This window comes from Prosopis cineraria, unplaced genomic scaffold (assembly GCF_029017545.1).
Source record: "Prosopis cineraria cultivar Desert tree isolate PC_DT_omini unplaced genomic scaffold, ASM2901754v1 PC2, whole genome shotgun sequence".
In the NCBI taxonomy this organism is placed as follows: Eukaryota; Viridiplantae; Streptophyta; class Magnoliopsida; order Fabales; family Fabaceae; genus Prosopis; species Prosopis cineraria.
This window is the reverse complement of record NW_026555333.1, coordinates 12,716,082-12,736,148: the sequence shown is the minus strand read 5'-3', so window position 1 is coordinate 12,736,148 and position 20,067 is coordinate 12,716,082. Positions and strand designations below refer to the sequence as shown.

Below are 20,067 nucleotides of genomic sequence, written 5' to 3'. Positions count from 1 at the left end.
ATTAAATTACAATCGAGTTAAAACTATAATGATTGAGTTATAATGAATTAAAATTTAAAAATTAAGTTTTAACTAGATTAAAACTATAAAGACTAAATAATTAATTTTTTTTTTAAACTACACAAAATGGGAATGCAAATATGTCAAGCATCATCTTCCTCACAATTAAACCAAGTAAAATCCCCATATATAAAAAGGCACGAATAAATAAATTATTTCTTAACTTTTAAATCTAGTAGTATCTTAGATTTTGAACTTAATTATTGTGTAAATTATTCTATCAACTATTAAAAATAACACAATTTATTCCTGATATTAACAAAAGTTAATTTTCATAATTAATTGATCAGAAATAATAAAAGGCAACATTATAAGTTACAGCAAATGACCACAATTTTTTCTCATGATTTTTTGGGTCATTGTCTATGAATTTTGGTTTTTTTCTATAAATTGTGAGATCATTTTCTGTTATTTTTTAGTTAATTAATGATTTCAATTACCTTTTGTTAACAAAATGATTAGATTGTATCGTTTTAAAAAATTAAAAAAATAATTTCCATAACAAGTAAGTTTAGCATTTATTGTATTGCTATACTTAAAATTTTGATGATAATTTATTCTTTTACCCTATAAAAAACTATGAACACGTCAAATTTATTTTAATTAAATTTTTTCATAAACTGAATAATAATTTGTTAGGATGATGTAATTTTCAGTTCCTTGAGTTTATCTTGATTAACAATCTAAGTTTAATTTTTACCATTTTATTCTCTTAAATTTACTTTGATTATCAATTTAGTCTTTGTTGTTAGAAAAAGAAGTTACATTGTTAAAATTTATCAACTTGGATCACACAATATCAATGATAGCCATATAGATCAATAAAAAAAAGGCATAATTATTTAGAAGAAAAAAAAACTCTATTTTAAAAAAAAAAGATAGAATAAAATACATTGTAAGGAATTATATTGATAAACATTAAACTCATCTGAGCGTTAATTCATTCTCACTTAACTTTGTATACATGTCAAATCATTATTATACTTCACACACTAAATTATTTTAAGAGTCAATATGTATTTTAAAAATTAAAACACCCACATGATAATTAAAAAAATATAAAAGATCAAATTAATCAAAAATAAGTTTAAGGAATTAAATTAATAATTGAGGCAAACTTAAAAAACTAAAATTTTTATTATTACTAATTTTTTCAAACAACAAAGTCTGCGACTTTTAATTAAATTATTTAAAAATCAAAGTTAATTGTATGAGTTTAATAAAAAGAAAAACTTATATATTTAAAGTATTTGTTTCTACTTAAATCAAAACATATAAATATTTTATGAATTATTTTGCTACAGAAAACTCTTGTGATTATCATTGTTGTTATTATTAAATAAAAATGATTAAATTAAAATATATTAAGTATGTAAGGACAAGAATCAAAGTTCTATCCAAATTGAAAAAAAAAATAGTCAAAATTTTCACAGATGAACCAATATTATAAATTAGTACCTATAGGACAGTATTGGTACACAATAAATAAATCTTTACAAATGAAAAAAATTAAGAAATTTTTCAAAAAGACCCTTGAATTGTATTTATTTAAATTTAAAGCACGCAAGTTTATAAAATTTTACTGCAATTTAAGAGTATTGATTTATTATTAAGTTTATGAGAGAAGTGATAAAATTGTCCATAATTTAAATTAATATCAAATTTTTTTCTTTACTTATTCATTTACTTACGAAATGTTGTTAATTGCCTTACTTTACTTATTTATTTTTCTAAAATGAAATCACGTAAAATTTTAGAAATGAACAGGCAAAGTAAGGTAATAAAAAACACGCTGTACAATTTAGGAACCAACAAATTGTCTTAAAATAAAAACAAGTTAAGTAAGATAATACACAATATTTCATAAATAAATTAACAAGTAAAGTATGACAATGAGCAAATGAAGTTAAGAAGTTATAATATTTATTTGAATGAGGGATAATTTTATTATTTATCTTAAAAATTTAATATCAAATAAGTATATTTGAACTGTAGTGACATTTTAAAAATTTAAAGACTTTAAATTTAAATAAGTATAATTCAAGATCCTTTATTAGAATTCTCTCTAAAAAAAAAGTCCACCTTTTAAATTATTCCCTTCGTCTCAAATTATAAGATATTTTTAAATAAAATTTTATATATCAATAAATTTCATTAAATATAATTAACAACCTTACTTTTTAAAAATAAAAATATAAACTTCTAAAATATCTATAATTTAATATATTAAAAAAAAGATAAAAATTAATTATAGAAAGAGAAAGGATAATGTTAAATTAATGTATTTAATAAAAATTTAATTTATTTAAAATATTTTATATTTTAAAATGAATAAATTATTTTAAAAATATTTTTTATAATTTGATATGGAGGAATTATAAATTTTTTAATAACTGACTCCAATCCTTTCAAAAAAAAAAAACAAACAAACAAAGAAACCCAGTCCACCGACCACCGTTCCACCCTCCTTCCACTCTCCCTTTGACTTGAATCACGAAAAGGCGGCAGCTTCACACAAATAATAATAATTTATTTGTCATGAATCACGTTCCATCCTTCCGCACTCACTTTATTCTAATCAGCCTCTTTCCTTCCTCGAAATCCGAATATTGACCCTTGTGCTGCAGACTTTATGCTTCCAAGCAATCCCCGTCAATTTTTTATCCCAACCCTGGATCGAGCCACGATGCTATCATTAATAATATTCAGACCATCAAACCAAGACAAAGAATGCCAGAATATTCCCTACGCCATGTATAGATAGAGCTAGAAATTCGATAAGTTCTTCGAATCGTGTGTTCATCCCGGCATTCTAGCCGTGTTTCTGAGCAAGAGAGGTGAATCTTGTTTTTCCTCACTTCTTTATTAAGCGACATTCGTCATTGTCGGTTGGTTCAGTACTTTTAACAGCCCTCGTCTCTGTTCTGTTCATATAATCTTGATAATACAACCGGATCCCTCACTGTCCTCACTACTTCATGCTCAAAATCCAGTCTCTCTTCAGAATTGGATCCATATATTTCTTTCATGTCTCTTTTCATTTTTGTTCCTGGGGATCGACCTACATCTCTATAGTCCCGTATTACTTTCCAGCTTGAGCTTCACCAGAAATAAGTTTTTTTTTTTTTTTTGGAGTTTGGTGAGCGAAAATATGCCGTTAACTAAATTGTTTCATGAAATTTCCGACTTTACGTGCGGGTGACTGTAAATGTGACCGGTTGCTTGATTCCACAGCAAAGATCCCATGCTCTGAAGATTAAACGTCGCCATCGTTAACCTCGAAGAAGTACGATGATAATAGACGCGGCCAAAAAGCGGTTTGGCTAAATCTCAGAAGCGACAAGGACACTCGCAGTGAATGAAGGCTTGGTGGAGTCGAGTGTAAGAAAACGGAAATAGCTGGTATTAATGTTGTCATTATCGCTTCAGGAAGGTTACGTTGCTGCTGGACCATGATGTCAGTGATGGAGCATGTTCACCTCTCATGGGCTCTTCCATTCGCATTCATTGATGCACATGCCTCTGCCTTTTAGCTTTTAGGTTCTCTTTCATGTGCAATCTCTTCCCTTAAAAGCTTCCAAGATTCTATTCTTCCTTTTTTGAGATTCACTTTGATTTTTACCAAGAAAAAAGTTCCCCGCCCCCCTCTATTTTCAGTTCACTTGGCTTGTCTTTCCTGCAAAACCCATTGATTGTGAATTAGTGTGATAATATGGGTTTCTTACTTTTATTCCTCTAATTTCGCAGCTTTGCCGGGCCTCAAACAGGGCAGGAATTTCGTAAGGTCGACGGGAGGTCAGACAAAGTTGGTTTTCTTTCACACACACCAAAAAATAAAGTAAAATAAAATAAAATAAAATAAAATAAAATGGTTCACTGTGAGTGCAAAGGAGTGTCTGTATGTGTAAGATATAAAGTAGGAGAGGTAGAAAAAAATGATTAGTGATCTTTGACACCGGCTTTACTCGCGTGGGCTCGAGTTGGTGAGCTTGTAACTGTCGCCTAATCACGTGACCGCGCCTATGTCACAATCACCTTGAAAAATGCTTTCGTTGTTGTTCAATCTTCGTCATATGCGGTGATGGTCCTACAGATGATTCATTTCCACAATTAGTTCTTCAATCTAATGCTGAATCATTTGTATTGGACTTAAATTGAAGGGCGTCAACATTAATAAGGTGCTTGCTTCTTTCATTTTCGCAAGCTAGATATAAAAAGGTAGCGTGGGATGCACTTGCGCTTGCCTCTCTCTATCTGAATGATACTAGTATATCTGAAGAACAACTTGCGTATTCTAACCCAACCTACCCCACCATTTTCTTATTATTGTTGCCTCTTCTCGTTCTTCACTCATTCACCATTCCCATTTGTTTTATTCATGCGAGGAGTCGTTTTAGGAGTTGCTGTCGTCGCCTTGGGAATAGTGCTCTTCCGGGTTTTCTTCTGACTGTTTAACCTGAGGGCGAAATTTGTGCTCACTTCACTGGAAAATTCGTGGGGCATGGGTGTGTGATGGATATATGGATGTCATGTGGGTTTATCGAAAAGTTAGTGAGCGTTTCCTTTTATCTCATCTTCTTTTGAGACGAAAGTAACGGGCATGATAAATCATGATTGGTCTTGCAATGATCAATATGAGATTCCTTCAAATTGTTCGTTTATATGGTATGTACCTTGATGGATTCTCTGTTGTTCGGTGCAGATCTGAAGCTACCACTGTACTGAAGGTGGTACTCACTGAACTATAAGGAGTGTAGCTAATGGATCCTGAATATGGGAAGTGTTGGGACACCTCCAAGGTTAGTGCATGTAGATTTCCACTTCCTTGGGGTGATATCTATGTGGCTTTTGTATTTTGGGGGATAACTGGGCACATAAAATTTTTGTTCAAAATGCTTCTGAATTTATTCGAGTTCTTACAGAGTAACTTGCTGGATTACATTTCAGAAGAATTCTTGGAAGACTCTTCTGCTTCTGGCCTACGAAAGCCTTGGTGTAGTTTATGGGGATCTGAGCATTTCCCCATTATATGTTTATAAGAGTACATTTGCAGAAGACATTCAACACTCTGAGACTAATGAAGAAATTTTTGGAGCTCTTTCTTTTGTCTTCTGGACTCTGACTTTGGTGCCGCTATTCAAATATGTGTTTGTGGTCCTTCGAGCTGATGATAATGGAGAGGGTAAGCACACGAACAAGAAATGAGAGAATCCAGTATGCTCTTGTCATCGCGGTGATAATTTTAATACGTGCTTTTGTAGGTGGTACCTTTGCCCTATATTCCTTGATTTGCAGGCATGCTAAAGTTAGCCTTCTACCCAACAGACAGATTGCTGATGAAGCGCTATCTACATATAAAATGGAGCAGCCTCCCGATAGAAACAGTTCTAGAGTGAAAAAATTACTTGAGAAGTACAAGGCCTTGCATACAGCTCTGCTAATTGTGGTTCTTCTTGGAACTTGTATGGTAATAGGGGATGGACTTCTTACTCCAGCCATTTCTGGTAAGGTTCCTCCATATTATGCCTCTGAAAAAAATAGTTTCTTATCATTTTGCTGAGTAATTGCTATTATTTATGTAGTCTTTTCGGCAGTTTCTGGTCTTGAGGTATCCATGTCCAAGAAACACCACCAGTGTAAGTATACCTGAGGCTTTCTTTGTACTCAATATGATATGGCAATAATATAAATCTAAGGAACTATCTCCTGGCTAAACCGCACATAAAGCTGTTTTACTTCCATATCTAGACTGGTGGGAGAATAAAATAAGAAAGACGGTCCATCAATAGTTTTCCTTTAATCGGTGGCTCTTAGATGGGTGTTTAATGTTTCATAGCTTTACCCCCCAAAACATGACTGTCTTAACCATGACTATTTAACATTGGACAGCAACATCTTCCAGTATGGTGATAGAAGAGATTATGAATAGCCTTTTAGGGAGCCAACTATTATTTCAGTTTGTTGCAATGTATAACTTACGTTTCTTTCTTTCTTTTTAAAACTCAACATTAGTTGCTTTGAAATTGCAGATGCAGTGATCCCCATCACCTGTTTCATACTGGTGTGTTTGTTTGCACTTCAGCACTATGGTACACACAGAGTGGGATTCCTTTTTGCACCAATTGTGCTGACATGGCTCCTATGCATCAGTACACTTGGCTTATATAATATATTCAAATGGAATCCCCATGTATATAAAGCCCTTTCGCCATACTATATGTTCAAGTTTTTGAAGAAGACAAGGATAAGTGGATGGATGTCTTTGGGTGGAATACTGTTGTGCATAACAGGTAAAAGTGACACATGCATGCACGGGGTAAAATTCCATATTTTGTGTACTCTTACATGTTAGTTGAATCATGGACTCTGTCTCTGCACAAACACGCATATCTTCCTATCTGACTGAGAATATTAGATTAGGAGCATCTTATAAGCAACCTCACAACAGTACTATGTATATGTCTGGACTGGGAGCATCTTGTGAGCAACCTCAGCCATAGGTCAAAACCATGAATTTTATGAGGATGTATTTAGTTTCAGTATACTCAATTATTTATGATATCAATTCTAAAATAATAAATGTTAAACATGCAGTTTATTTATTAATTTACTATGAAAAATCACAAAGGAGTTTGCCAAAAAAGGAAAAAAGAAAAAATCACAAGGGAGTTCTTTTTGCTCCTGTCAGAATAAATTCCGTTCTGATTGTTTTTTCCCCCGGTTATTAGCAACATATAGTAACCCATCAAAGCTAGATGGAGCTTAACACCTTCATAACTTGATCCTGATGATTGTATCCGACATTTGTCCTGTGACATGGATTGGCAGTACTTGTAGCATTTTCATTTTAGTGCCGAAAGTAAAAGTAGCATTTGGCTAAGGAGTTACTTATTTCATTTTTGTGTGGTAAAATGTTCTGAATTAGCCTTGAAATGCAATTGTACTGTAAATATATCTGGAACTAGCAAAGAGCTCTATCCCATTGTTTACAAGTATTATACCAGAAAAAAGGTCAGATTTCGTAATTATCTACAGCTGGAAATCTTTGGACCAATTATTACCTGAATCATATTTAACTGAAGTTGTTCAATTCTTAAAAAATATATATTACATCATAACTTGTTCAAACTTTGGATTTTCACCGTCTAGAGTCGTGTAGTTTAAATGTAATTTTACCAATTGAAAGATAATCTGACATGGGTACTTCCCGGACAGGCTCAGAAGCTATGTTTGCTGATCTTGGGCATTTCTCATATGCGGCCATTCAGGTTGTTCTGGCTTTTATTTCTGGGGAAAGGGGTTCTTCTTTGGTTGCAGATTCTTTTTAATTTCTACATAAACCTGGGGAAGGTCAAATTTCATTCTAATGAGAGTTTTTAATGGGTTGTCTCTTGCAGACTGCATTCACCTTTCTGGTGTATCCTGCACTTATATTGGCATATATGGGTCAAGCTGCTTACTTGTCATATCATCATCATCCCAGCCATGAGATCAGTTTTTATGTCTCGGTGCCAGGTATTACATGTTCATGCTCATTTTATTAAAGGCAATCATATTAATCTCTTGTCGTAACAATCTGAAGAAAGCCACTCTGATTGGCAACATGGTAGTATATTTCTACTTATTTGCATTGCCTAATTATTTCCTCAACAACGTATGGTTGTCCTGGCCTATTACAGTAGTATACTTTATAAAATTTAAGCCTGATTTCCCCCTGTTTTTGGTTGCAGATAAGGTGAGGTGGCCAGTGCTTGTCTTGGCCATTTTGGCTTCTGTTGTGGGAAGCCAAGCAATCATCAGTGGAACATTTTCCATCATAAACCAGAGTCAATCACTCGGTTGCTTCCCGAGAGTGAAGGTTGTTCATACATCAGACAAGATACATGGTCAGATCTACATACCCGAAATCAATTGGATCCTAATGATCCTCTGTATTGTGGTGACCATTGGATTCAGGGATACAAAACACATGGGAAATGCATCTGGTGAGTTCTTACACGTTCATGTTGATTACCCAGGCTAGGATTTTCACCTTGTTGAATGGTTAAAATTCCATGTGCGTTTGACTAACCTCAAACTTATTCAAGTTCTGAGGAACTTAAATGATATTTGTTTTTGCTTTTATAGAGTATTGCTGTGAGCATTGGAATGTATATGATAAAAACACTTATTATTTGTTGCAGGTCTTGCAGTGATGACTGTGATGCTGGTGACGACATGCCTTACCTCCTTGGTGATTGTAGTTTGTTGGCACAAACCCCCAATCATAGCTCTCTGCTTCCTACTGTTCTTTGGTTCTGTTGAGCTGTTATATTTCTCAGCTTCACTGACAAAGTTCCGGGAGGGCGCATGGCTTCCCATCCTCCTTGCCCTCTTCCTTATGACCATAATGCTGGTTTGGCACTATGCAACCATCAAGAAATATGAATTTGACCTCCACAACAAGGTTTCCCTAGAGTGGCTGTTAGCCTTAGGTCCAAGCTTGGGAATTGCTCGGGTGCCCGGAATTGGCCTAGTATTCACTGATCTAACATCTGGCATCCCGGCTAACTTCTCTCGTTTTGTCACCAATCTCCCTGCATTCCACCGCATCCTTGTCTTTGTATGCATAAAATCAGTTCCAGTCCCTCATGTCCCTTCTGCAGAGAGGTACCTTGTCGGCCGGGTAGGGCCTGCTAACCATCGGTCCTACAGGTGCATAGTCAGATATGGATACCGGGATGTTCATCAGGATGTTGACTCCTTTGAAGCTGAACTAGTACAAAAGTTGGCCGATTTCATCCGCTATGACTGGTACCGGTCACGAGTATCTAGCTTAAACACTGAGGACGATGCTTCAAACTCCAATGAATCAGCAAGTCACAGGTTAACGGTGATAGGAACAATCGGATTCTCTGGGATGCCAGCTTACGAGATTGAGGAGACTCTGCAGCCAGCAAGCGTTTCAGTGGGGTTCCCAACTGTCGAAAGCGTGACTGACGTCATAGAGATGGAACCACTGGGTGTGACTCAAAGACGAGTAAGGTTTGCCATTGATGATGAGAACGAGACAGGAGTGAGGCAGGTGTGGAAATGCAAGAAGAGCTGGAAGATTTATATGCTGCTCAGCAAGCAGGGACAGCATTTATACTAGGGCACTCTCATGTGAGAGCAAAGCAAGGGTCATCCCTGATAAAGAGAATGGCTGTTAACTATGGCTACAATTTCCTGAGAAGGAATTGCAGAGGCCCTGACGTGGCGCTTAAGGTTCCACCTGTGTCTCTCTTGGAGGTTGGGATGGTTTATGTTGTGTAGAGTAGGGTCATGCATGTAATATGGGTAACAAGTACAGGCTTCAAAATGCCAAGCATTGTGTAGTCAAAGGGGCTTCTTGTCTTGTAATTGGCACTTGAAAGCTCTGATGCTATTGCTATGTTTTTGGATTAACTTCTATTCCAACTATTTTACTTGTGTTTTCCTTTCCACATGGCCAAAGTGAGGCGCGGACATGCAACATCCAGCCTTGTGCGTAGTATTGTGCAAAAGTCGTTTGCTTCAGTTCAATTCGATTCCACCCGAGACAACTTAGTTTGGTCCGAATAAAAACTAGTTTTTCAAGATTAAAAAAGTCGAACTCTATTTTTTGATTGGATTGGAACACCTGAACCACTTAATCCGGTCAGGTCTTATAAATTTATTTTAATACCATTAAATTACTTATCATAATAATAAGTTAATTTATAATAATGATTAGTAATTTTTTGTATCTTATACTTGTGAAGTTATGAATATTGAGTAAAATATTAGCATTGATCAACCTTAATCTTTTCCTTTTATTGATAAAATTTGTTCTTAACTTAGTGTAATGAACCTTTTACGTGTTGTTAAAGGTTGTTTAATTTAGATCTTTTGTATTGCATTTGAAATACTTTTGTTGTTGTTGGAAATTGTTATAAATTTATATTTATTGGGATAAATTTTATTTGGCTATAAGTAATTTTATTATTAATTAAGTTTATTATGTTAAAATAAATTGTTGTCTCTCATGAAGTAAAAAAAACACAAAATAAGTTGCTAGACAAGATTGGAATCAATCTAAACTATTTAATTTTGGGTTATATTAAAATTAAATTCTATGAGTTTTCAAACTCAATTCTTTTTATGGAAAGGAGCGGATTTTAAGGATGGAATGTGGGTGGAAATAAAGTATCCTAACCTTTTATTAAAAATTGATAAAAAATAATTAAAAATTAAGATAGGAGTTTTCTTATTTTTATATAATATACTACAGCATGTGCAATTTAAAATATTTTAATATGATTAAGACGATTCGATTATAATTCGATTAAATGAATTTTGAACCAGCTAAGAAAAAAAAATTATAAAATAGCACGCGTGTGTATATTGCACAATTTTTGTTTTTTTTTTTTGTTTTAAAAAAATTAGACAGCTCAGTAGAACCTTGAAGAAGAGAGACTAGGGCTCAGGATGGCGGGAATAAACAGCGCACGAAGTTTAGGCGGGAAAACGAACAACATATCTCCACTGACCACTGGACGGGTAGTGAACCGCCGACCATCCTGATTCCGCTAAAGGCGAAAGACAGAGCGATTAGGCGATTCAGAACTTAGAAATGGTGGGACCGCCTTACGATTTTCTGGCGAATCCTCTCGGTGTCGTGAGATCCACGTTCGAGAAAGCGATTGCTTCGAGCTCCGACCCTGCCTCATTTGACGCCAAGGACTGGGGCGCCATTGATCTCTTCAGTCGTTTCCTCTTTGATCAGCCTGGACTTTCTCGGGTTCGCTTACTTCTTTTTCGTATTTCTGTTTTTCCCCCCCTCAGAACTGTCATCGTTCACTATAAACCCCCCAATTTTTAAAATCACATGTTGTCTTTATCTCGTAGGATGACTGGTTTCTGGAACTCATAAGTTTATGACTTTTATAGACTTACTTTGTTTGAACTTGGCGAAAGGCGAATAGACTATTTTCGCCCTTTTTTATAACTATTTTGAGCTGTTACTTCTGAAATTTGCTGGAATTCCGAGCTCAATTAGTTCATTGTATGTTGCAAATCAATTATTTTATCACTTGGTAGATCTTTTGGTTTTACTTATTTTTTGTATTTTCCTAATGACGTATTTATTAGTGATAAATCTGTTACACTCGGTATATGCTGTTCACTTGTTGCAGGTTCCAGTTTTGACTCCTGCAACCCTCAGATGGGTACAACCCAATACTCTAGTTCGGTTTCGCGGAATGATACAAGACATGCTTGGGAATGAGCTTTATGTGGGTGCTTATAAGGTATTTTCTCTTGTCATTAATCTAACAATTTCTGGATTAACTATCTATACTCTCTAATACAAAGTAATTCTGACGAGGGCGAACTTTTTTTTTTTGGCAATCTTGAAGGATGGTTCAGTGTGGAGGACCAACAAGTTTATGGATGTAGCTCAGTTTCCTATGGGTTCCTCAGCAGATATGCGAATCTGGGAACGGCGGCTACTATACTGTGTTCCGGTGAGTTCTCTAGAGTCAACCTTTTCTCTCAACATGGATGCTTGCTGCACCTATTTCAGATGCTTTTATAGAAGAACCTAAACAGTTTCGTTCAGCTGCTGCTGGTTTCATTCAATGCCAAACTCAATTTTACATGTTTAGTTTTAGCGTCCAAGAAGTGGGAAACTATTCTGAGAAATGAATGGTGATGATTCATGACTTGCCTAACGGTCAAGATTTCAATGATTTATGTTTTTTCCTCTCCTCTTTTAATCAGGTTCCGGGGCAGAATGAATGGACTGAAATTTCAACAGAAGCATTTACTAATCAATATATGGATTGGACATTTCAACAAAGAGAAAAGAGGAGGCGGGCAGATGATGAATCTGATGAATGCAAGGATATGCATGTATATTCTTGCCTAGTCATGCTGTTGATTGTTAGATCATTACCTTCAGAGAATTCAAAATTCACAAATAATCATTTGATGAATAGAAAATGGTCAATTTGACGTTAATTCCTTGAAATTAAGAGCTTTAGTAATGATTTGGTTGCAAGATATTAATGCATGTTTTAATTTTCTCTTGGTAATTTTTCTGTGCATAAAGAGAAGTGATTAATTTAAAAACCTACAAGTGAGTTAATTGGATTAATTTTTGAAGTTTGACATCATTAAGTACTGGATAATTTATAATTTATCATTCTTACCAACACACTGAATTAATTCACAGGTTTCAGCTGATATGATTCAAGGCTCTCCAGATACCAAAAAGATGGTATGTAGAATTTATGCTTACTCATTCTTTTCATCCTTTTATTTCATTCCCTGAAGATAATCAGCCACGAGTTATCTTGTTAAGTGTCTTGCTTTAAGGGCTTGATTACATATGTTGCTTGTTCTAAGTTTCACATTGACTTGCTTTGAACCCCCCCCCCCAAAAAAAAGAACAAAAATCATCAATATCAATATAAGATATAAAATTTATCTAGAGTCACACTGATCACAAGTCATCTTGAGATTTTTCCCCTAAATCTTTGAATATTTTATTAAGCCTTTTGTAGCTTTTTTCTTTATTTTATTATTATTATTATTATTTTTGCATTTCTTTCAAATTCTCTTCACACATATTAGCAAGTTGGATGCTGGTCCTCAAATGCCTTAAGGCCTGCCAGCTTTTTGTTCAAGTCTTTAGATCTATGGATTTGGTCCCGTAATTGATATATTGACAGACTGAGCAGTATTAAATGTGTGAACAACTAGAGTCTTTTTCAGATGATGTAGTATTTGTCCTGTGTAAATCAACAGAATGATAGACAAACACTTCCAAACTGACATTGTTGAAACTTCTTATGTAGTTCTTTAGAGGATTGATATTAATGTGTTTTTTAACATAGTGGTTCCTTCAAGAATTGGCCTTTATGATTTTGGACATAATTTGCAGAGAGAAGATGAACACCCTTCCCTTGCTACTGTATCTCTGGGAGTTTTGCCTGAGACTTCTAGCTCTAGCATGGATATGATGCTTGGGTATGATGGTAATTCACTTCCTTGTCTTGTGAAGGTAAGAATGATTCTGTCTTCCTCTCTTTTAATTTCTTATGAAATTTGTTGACATGGATTTCAATCTTTTTTTGTATGATGATTTTATTCATTGTTATTTACATTTTTTTGTAGTTCTCATTGTTCTTTTCTTCATTTTCATTATTTTTTGACAGGTATATGATTCTCCAGAATCTGACTTAAAGCTGAATGATGTATTTGAGTTTGTTGGTGTCCTTGCTTCTAATGTGGAGGCTCAGGTGGACAATAAAGATTGTGACTTTTCAGATGATTTTTGTGAAGACCCATTGCAACATTTTCCAGCTAACAAGGTGTTTATTGCAACTTACAATGAAAGTAATACTGATCCCCATTTTGTGCTATGGAAATTAATTCTTTGCACGTTTGCATAGGTTCTTTATGTTAAGGGACACGGGTTCAAAGTTTCTTCCTGCTAAGGCACATCCTTTCCTGGAATTGATCACTTGAAAGTCAAAAGAGTTGTTGAAGTGCGTCAATAATAACAATTCTAAAATGCTATCTGTACTATACTGTCACTTCCGGACACTTCAACACTTAATTGAATCAAAACACCTGTTTCTCCCCCAAAAGCATATATAAATCTGACAGGCTTGCTTGTTACTTCAGGCTCAACTGCAAGGGAAATACATTTGATGCTATGGCAACGGGGTATCTGGCTTTTAACATCTGAAAATCTGTTTTCCTTTGTGACACAGGTACCACGCCTTCACTGCTTTATTCACAGGAAGCTGGCAGTCTCAGACTTCCTTCAGAATAACACCATAATAGAGGTAATTTGCATGTGTTCTTGAGTATAATTTGTTTAATCTGAATGAATGGCTTGGGATTTATTTTGTATGTTTGAAGTTCTACTTCTTGAGCTGGGTTCTCTTTTGATATTTGCGTTGATTGGAAAGTCTTTGCTTAAAAAGCGAGTACATGATCTCACAGCCAAAATCCCACTTGATCAAAGAGATTAGGGAAGCTCTACTAAGACATCTCACATCTGTTCTTGGCAATGATGCTGTGGCTGCTCATTTCTTGTTGCTACATCTCCTATCCAGGGTACACAGTTCTTAAAAAAATTTCCCCAGTCATTTAATGGTTTTGTAAATGTGGGCTTGATTCTTGTCCGGCTAACAACTTGTATTCAGCATATGTTCTTCCACCCTCTTCCACAATTGAGAACCCTTATATGGTGGTCTGTTAATGAGCAGGTACATGCTAGAGCGGACACTCTTGCAGTGGGCAAGCTTTCACTAAACCTTACTTGCTTTAGCAAAGAAACTATGTCTACCTTTGGAAATTTATTAATTCTTTCTGTAGAGAATCTCTTGCCTTTCACACATTATATGCCCCTCACTGTGGAGTACCTAAACACAACTGCACTTGCACCAAGGAAAGATTATGATACAAACAGGTAATTGTAATAATTGTAATTTCTAGTTCTTCTGATTTACAGACATCTTATTGTACGAACACACATTTACAAATACTAGTGTTAATGCTTCAGACTGGTTACTGGAGTACTGCAATTAGCTGAAGGTTCACATCTAATTGTTGATGAAACTAAATTAGAGGCGGGAACCCTCAACTCTCTGGGTGTGGAGAATGCAAGGCTGCTGAGAAATTTGATGGAGTTGCAAAAGGTAGTTATTTTCTTGTCTGATACTCTGCTCTGCTCAACTCAGTCGTGTGAATTGCTGTAGTATAAATGTCCATTTATTAGGAACAAATTTATCAATGCCCTTCAAAACTTCTAGAAATGTCGACATTACTCAACATCAAGAAATTTTGAAGTGCTGTTCTCCTTCACTGCTGCTTGTTTGCTATTACTTTATTTGGAATTAGAGATGAAGAAACTGACACTTGATACTGTACTTCAGCTGGAATATGATTTCAAGTACTACAGAATGGAAATGGCTACTGATGTTCAGCTGCTAGTTATGTCAGAAGGGAAATCAAATATATTGCCCGCTGATGTAGTTGTACCTTTCCGACCTTCTGTTGTAAATGCTACTGAAGCAGTCGTTGGAGAAGCTTGGGACGCTTGGAGGTGGTATTTGGCTACTGTTAGATTACTTCCACATTCTATTGAATCAGAAATGCAGAAGGTTTGGGTCATATTTTTTACTGCATTTTTAATCAAATAGGGCTCTTTTGAGCTGACAGAAACTAGTTAAAAAACAAATTATATTGTGTTTGCTCTTGGCATAAAAACCTAGTCATTATCGAGGATACGGTTCGCCTTATGCTACTATTAACCAATCTTCATGCTGATGGCTTGGATTCTTTCACTATTATCTGGATTCTTAATTCTTAATCTGTTAAAATGACATACCTGAAGCATCTTTGGAGGCTCGCTTTTTATTGTTGACATGTATCTACAGGTGGTAGAAAATGATTTAGTTGCAGCAAGACAAGCGGATAGGAGTTTGAATCCCCAAGATTTTAGCAGGTGAGTTACAGACTCGTTGCATTGTTGATGCTAACCTTATTTTCATATCTGAACTCTATTGAGTGCATGGTTTGTTTTTACCCTCACAACAGATGGTTAACAATGGGCCGTCTCATGTCCTTGAGCTTTGGTGAGACCAGCCTGTCGCTAGAACATTGGCAAATGGTCAAGGAATTGGAGAGGCTGCGAAGTGAGAGGTTAAAGTGAAGCATTCTTTCTAACCAATTATGCAAGATTTTGAACATGGGTTATGGGGTTGAACTGCTAATTTCCGGTAGACATTTGTAGAAAGGATGGCCACCGGACGGCTTATAAGAGTTTGGCTGTTAGACCTCACAACCTGAGTTGTCCAGCCAGTTTCTATGCACCCTCGTAACGTGTATATTTTAACGTCGGCCTTTAATTAAAATCTTAAACTAAGTTATGCATTTGGTAAAAGTAACTTGATACCGTTCTTGGGCTTTGTCCTTGGCAAATTAGGTAAATAGATAATAAAAAAGTTATTATTTATTTGAAAATCAGTATCTTTTTCTTTGGCCAGAAATCAGTATCACTTTATTTCTAGTTCTATACCATTTTTTATATGCATATTTTATTTTTTTGTGCATTTTTTATTTTCCAATACTTTTCTATACATTTGAATGAGATTTAAAGTTAAATGTTAAAAACGTGCAAACTCACAAAAAAATAACTGTATATTGTGTGCCACTAGTATACATGGAAGAAGTGTCTGGTGTAATTACAATGTGAACCGTTCCAATATGTTCCAATCTAATGGTATTCAATGAGCTTTTAGTCTAGCGGTGAAGTCAATGAAATGAATATTCAATTCTAAGCCGATTCATTCTCAAAAAAGGGGCTAAAAGTATTTTTGTAAAATGGTAAATTAAGCAGTTTTTATATTGAAGACATTAAACAGGAAAAGCAGCAGCAAGGGACCTAATGTCCAGCACTGAGCACAAATTGGGCTGTGCGCTGAACTGGAGAAGCACCACTGAGGAATAGACCTAACATGCAAAGGTTTCATTATTATCAAAAAAGCGGGGAAAATCATGTTTCATAACCCCGTGGCCCGTAATACGTATAGAATAGTTGTCTAGGTTAGAAATTCTCATTTTCTTTATCCAAGAAAGGAAAAGAAAAGAAAAGAAATTCTCATTTTCATCACCGTCTCTAGGTCATTTTCATCACACAAGACATACTCATAACTCATCCTTCTATAAATGCAGAGTTTCACAGGAATGAAACAAAACGCTGACCAAACATTCTTTGGAGCTCAGTCTCTGTTGAATCCATTCATTTCCTTCAATACCAAGTCTTTGCAGGGTTCTAATTTATTGAGCTGACTATATCAACTCTTTGCATCAAGCTATACTACGTGAACACCATATAATGGAAAATACTTCAATCGCACTTAATAAAAGAAAAATGAAGGTCATAATTTATTGAGTTGACTAACAAGTTTTGCCTTCAGATATGTATATGGGGCATCAATATCATGCTCTTGGTTAGTTTCTCATCTTGTATGGTTTCATGTATTCAAAGAACAAAACAAAGAAAGATAAATACACATAGTTATAGCCATTAGGCCTTGGAATTGGAGTCCATGATGACCAAAGGGTTGGGTGGAATAGTCAGTTCCGATATAGCTGAGGGACCCTCTGAAAAAGGTAGGGGCTATGTAATGTAACACACATTGTGAAATGTGAATGGTCCAAAGATTGCCATAGTCAAAGGGCAAAGAGAAGTAGACGAGTCAGTCTATTTTTTAATAAGTATGAGAAAGTTGGTTTCATTCTATTATGTCTTCGGCTTTTAGAAGTCATCCTACTTGCTTGGTCCTAAGAGTAAGAGGTTGGTATCACTTCTCTGTATTCAAAGGTGCAACTAAAACTAGTTGACTTCCATGTGCCTCACAATCTCACCCTCAATATTCTAATTGCACATTAGACATTGTCTGCATTTTTAGTAATCATGTTTACACTTCCATTTTGTTTTATTCATATAGAATATGAACGTGCGACTAATGTAGTTGCATAAATTTTTTTTTCTGGGACATCAGTAGTTGTATCTCATTTGAATTACAAATACGGAAGGAAAAAAAATTATTTGATCTTATCTACTACTATTTAAAAAAAAAAAAAGAATTGGGTCTTGTTTGGTGAAACGAAATAAAAACATATTTTGTGGATGAAAAACAAAACACTGTTCCAAAATATAAAAATATATGAATAATGATGGTAAGACTATAACAATTATTATGAATATTTCTATCTCTCTCTCTCTCTCTCTCTCACTAAAAGATATTTTTATGATAGGCACCAAGAATTTTACTAGTTTTTGTATGCTTAAAATTTCACATGGAAGTAGAATATATTAAAAATACATTCCTTTCTATATTTACTTTTCTTATATTTATATAAGACATTTTTTAATGGTTGGATGTTAAAAAATGTAAAACATTTTTAATATTTTAATGTGTAATCATTAATTTTCTTTCAAAAAGCTCTCCTATTAATAATTATTTTATAATTATTTTAAAGTGAAATACCTTATTACATAGTAGTAAATATAGAAAGATAGTTTAATTTGAAGATGAGTAATTATTTTATTGAAGAGTAAGATTTAGTTAATAATACTTTATATTTTTTAATGAAAGAAGTATTTAAATATTTGTGGCTAGACATTCAAGATAAATATTAAATCTTTGGCAAAAAAAGAAAAAGAAAAAAGACAGCCATTTCGTTAAAATAATATCTAGAAAACTAAAATAGCAAAAGATGAAGAAGACTTTTGCAACAAGCATGCTCATTAGATTGAATGATTGACATAACTTGCCCCAACTTAGTTTTTTACTTTTTAGACCATCTGGGGAATTAAATTTACAAGGCTATAAATGAGATATTCACTGCCTTCACCCGAAACAAATCAAAAGGCAATGATGAATTGGAGATCTCTAAACCAAAACAACTATATTATATATATAACAGGCCTAGCGGGTGCCATATAGCCACCTCTGCATTAGAAGCCATAATGGCATGATGAAGAGCTCCTCCTAATCTACCCCTCTTTCTTTCTTTCCATCACAATCATAAAACAAACAAACCCAACTATATTTCATGAAGACAACTTTTAACTGTAACCTTAAAAAACTCTAAAATTGTCCACCCGCAAAGGTCTGTCCAAATTGCCAGTTTGCTGGCACAGCATTGTAGCTAGTGATGGTTCTGCCATCACTGGTTGTGACCTGGAAGGACAGGCTCTGGCCATTGAGGTATGAATTGCTCTGCCAGTTCTGGCCCCAGTTCCTTGACATGGTTTGCCATCCCGTCCTTGATCCCTTGATTGACACAGAATGAACGTCTCCAGCACCTCCAACGTTTGTGACCAGGACCAAATTGAAGTATGAGTGGCCATTGATGGTGAATCTGATCCCTCCTTTCTTAACACAGGGGACTCTGTTTCCAAACCAAAACAAACATGTTAGTGAGTGCTTTCTTGTTAATAAGCACAGATGGAGAATATGACAGTACAATTGTGGTGTTTTATTTTTACCTTCTGAATGAAATAGGAACAATCCCAGCTCTGTATTGAGCAATCTGCAAGAAAGCTGGCTCAGCGAGATCAAAGTGTTGGAGGGGAGGGTTGCACCAGCCACCATTGTCATTGGCCAAAGCATAGTTAGGAGGGCAGAAGTTAGTGGCAGTGACAGTGATGGAACCAGGGAGGCACCATTTGGGGTCGCCACTGCATCGCATCTCATAGCAAGAACCACAGCTCAGACCATTGTTGAACAGAGCAGTGCTCAGGGCTGCAGTGTTAGTTCCATAACCTTGACTGTATAAATTCCCATACCCACATGCTCCTCCTGCAAGAACAACCCATAATTTCATCAGAAACCCAATACCCAGATGAAAAGTTTCCAACTTTTTGTCTCATGACAGACAGAAGACTGCCTATAGTGTATGTACGCATAACCCCAAATGAGAACATTTTTGTTCAAAACTTACCCATCGTCCCTGAAGCATCACCCCCACCATAAAATGTGGCATGACCGCCTTGCCATCCTCCATTGTCACCAAAGGAGCCTTGAAGGTTGAGAAGAAGAAGGAAGAAAAGAGAGAAGGCAGAGAATGTCGCTGCAATGGCCATTGTGTTGTGTGCTAGCTAGTGCTTAGAGAAGAGGGGGAAAACAGAGGATTCTTAGTAAGATATGAGAGCTTTTGCTGCTTTGAGCATAGCAGAAGGTAGGATGCTTTCTTTATATAGGAAACCAGAGAAGACTTTGAAGTGGGGTCGCGTGGTTGGAAGGGACAAATTAGCCATTCAGAGGGACAGAAACAGATTCATATTTTTAAAATTTTTCATTTTCTTCTCTCAAAGTCATTTAGCAGAAACGAAGGAGCACATGCAAATGTTTTGGTTAGACTACCAAACTGCTTAATCTACGGTCCCACTTGGCACATGCTTCTTTCAACCGTTTCCCTATATTTTCTTAATAATTT

The 20,067-nt window shown here is 35.2% G+C and overlaps 3 protein-coding genes across 3 annotated transcripts; 2 read left to right on the top strand and 1 right to left on the bottom strand.

The window, feature by feature from the left end:
• The first annotated feature begins 4,377 nt into the window (after positions 1 to 4,377).
• LOC129303756 (potassium transporter 2) lies at positions 4,378 to 9,524 on the top strand. Its single transcript, XM_054943270.1, is given in 11 exon segments — positions 4,378 to 4,607; positions 4,763 to 4,859; positions 5,008 to 5,242; positions 5,322 to 5,564; positions 5,643 to 5,696; positions 6,090 to 6,350; positions 7,276 to 7,328; positions 7,458 to 7,575; positions 7,791 to 8,045; positions 8,244 to 9,110; positions 9,113 to 9,524. Coding segments are annotated over 10 exon segments (2,367 nt in total). The 5' UTR covers positions 4,378 to 4,607; positions 4,763 to 4,820; the 3' UTR covers positions 9,355 to 9,524.
• A 991-nt stretch (positions 9,525 to 10,515) lies between these two features.
• Positions 10,516 to 16,080, top strand: LOC129303494 (mini-chromosome maintenance complex-binding protein). Its single transcript, XM_054942851.1, has 14 exons — positions 10,516 to 10,840; positions 11,235 to 11,348; positions 11,457 to 11,564; positions 11,821 to 11,952; positions 12,275 to 12,319; positions 12,986 to 13,105; positions 13,260 to 13,415; positions 13,821 to 13,895; positions 14,056 to 14,169; positions 14,322 to 14,524; positions 14,618 to 14,753; positions 14,991 to 15,218; positions 15,495 to 15,562; positions 15,655 to 16,080. Exons 1-14 carry the CDS (start codon positions 10,673 to 10,675, stop codon positions 15,767 to 15,769), a joined length of 1,782 nt encoding a protein of 593 aa, XP_054798826.1. The 5' UTR covers positions 10,516 to 10,672; the 3' UTR covers positions 15,770 to 16,080.
• A 2,273-nt stretch (positions 16,081 to 18,353) lies between these two features.
• LOC129301148 (expansin-A8-like) lies at positions 18,354 to 19,805 on the bottom strand. Its single transcript, XM_054939722.1, has 3 exons — positions 19,573 to 19,805; positions 19,118 to 19,430; positions 18,354 to 19,020 (listed from the first exon to the last, which is right to left on the bottom strand). Exons 1-3 carry the CDS (start codon positions 19,712 to 19,714, stop codon positions 18,717 to 18,719), a joined length of 759 nt encoding a protein of 252 aa, XP_054795697.1. The 5' UTR covers positions 19,715 to 19,805; the 3' UTR covers positions 18,354 to 18,716.
• Between the last annotated feature and the right edge of the window lie 262 nt (positions 19,806 to 20,067).

Excerpts from the sequence above, each read along its gene's own strand:
- LOC129301148 (XM_054939722.1), bottom strand. The coding sequence starts at position 19,714 with ATGGCCATTGCAGCGACATTCTCTGCCTTCTCTCTTTTCTTCCTTCTT. Across the intron at positions 19,431-19,572 it reads TGATGCTTCAGGGACGATGG|GAGGAGCATGTGGGTATGGG; the intron begins GTAAGTTTTGAA and ends TTGTTCTTGCAG. Across the intron at positions 19,021-19,117 it reads GTTCCTATTTCATTCAGAAG|AGTCCCCTGTGTTAAGAAAG; the intron begins GTAAAAATAAAA and ends GTTTGGAAACAG.
- LOC129303494 (XM_054942851.1), top strand. The coding sequence starts at position 10,673 with ATGGTGGGACCGCCTTACGATTTTCTGGCGAATCCTCTCGGTGTCGTG. Across the intron at positions 11,953-12,274 it reads ATGAATGCAAGGATATGCAT|GTTTCAGCTGATATGATTCA; the intron begins GTATATTCTTGC and ends ATTAATTCACAG. Across the intron at positions 12,320-12,985 it reads CTCCAGATACCAAAAAGATG|AGAGAAGATGAACACCCTTC; the intron begins GTATGTAGAATT and ends CATAATTTGCAG.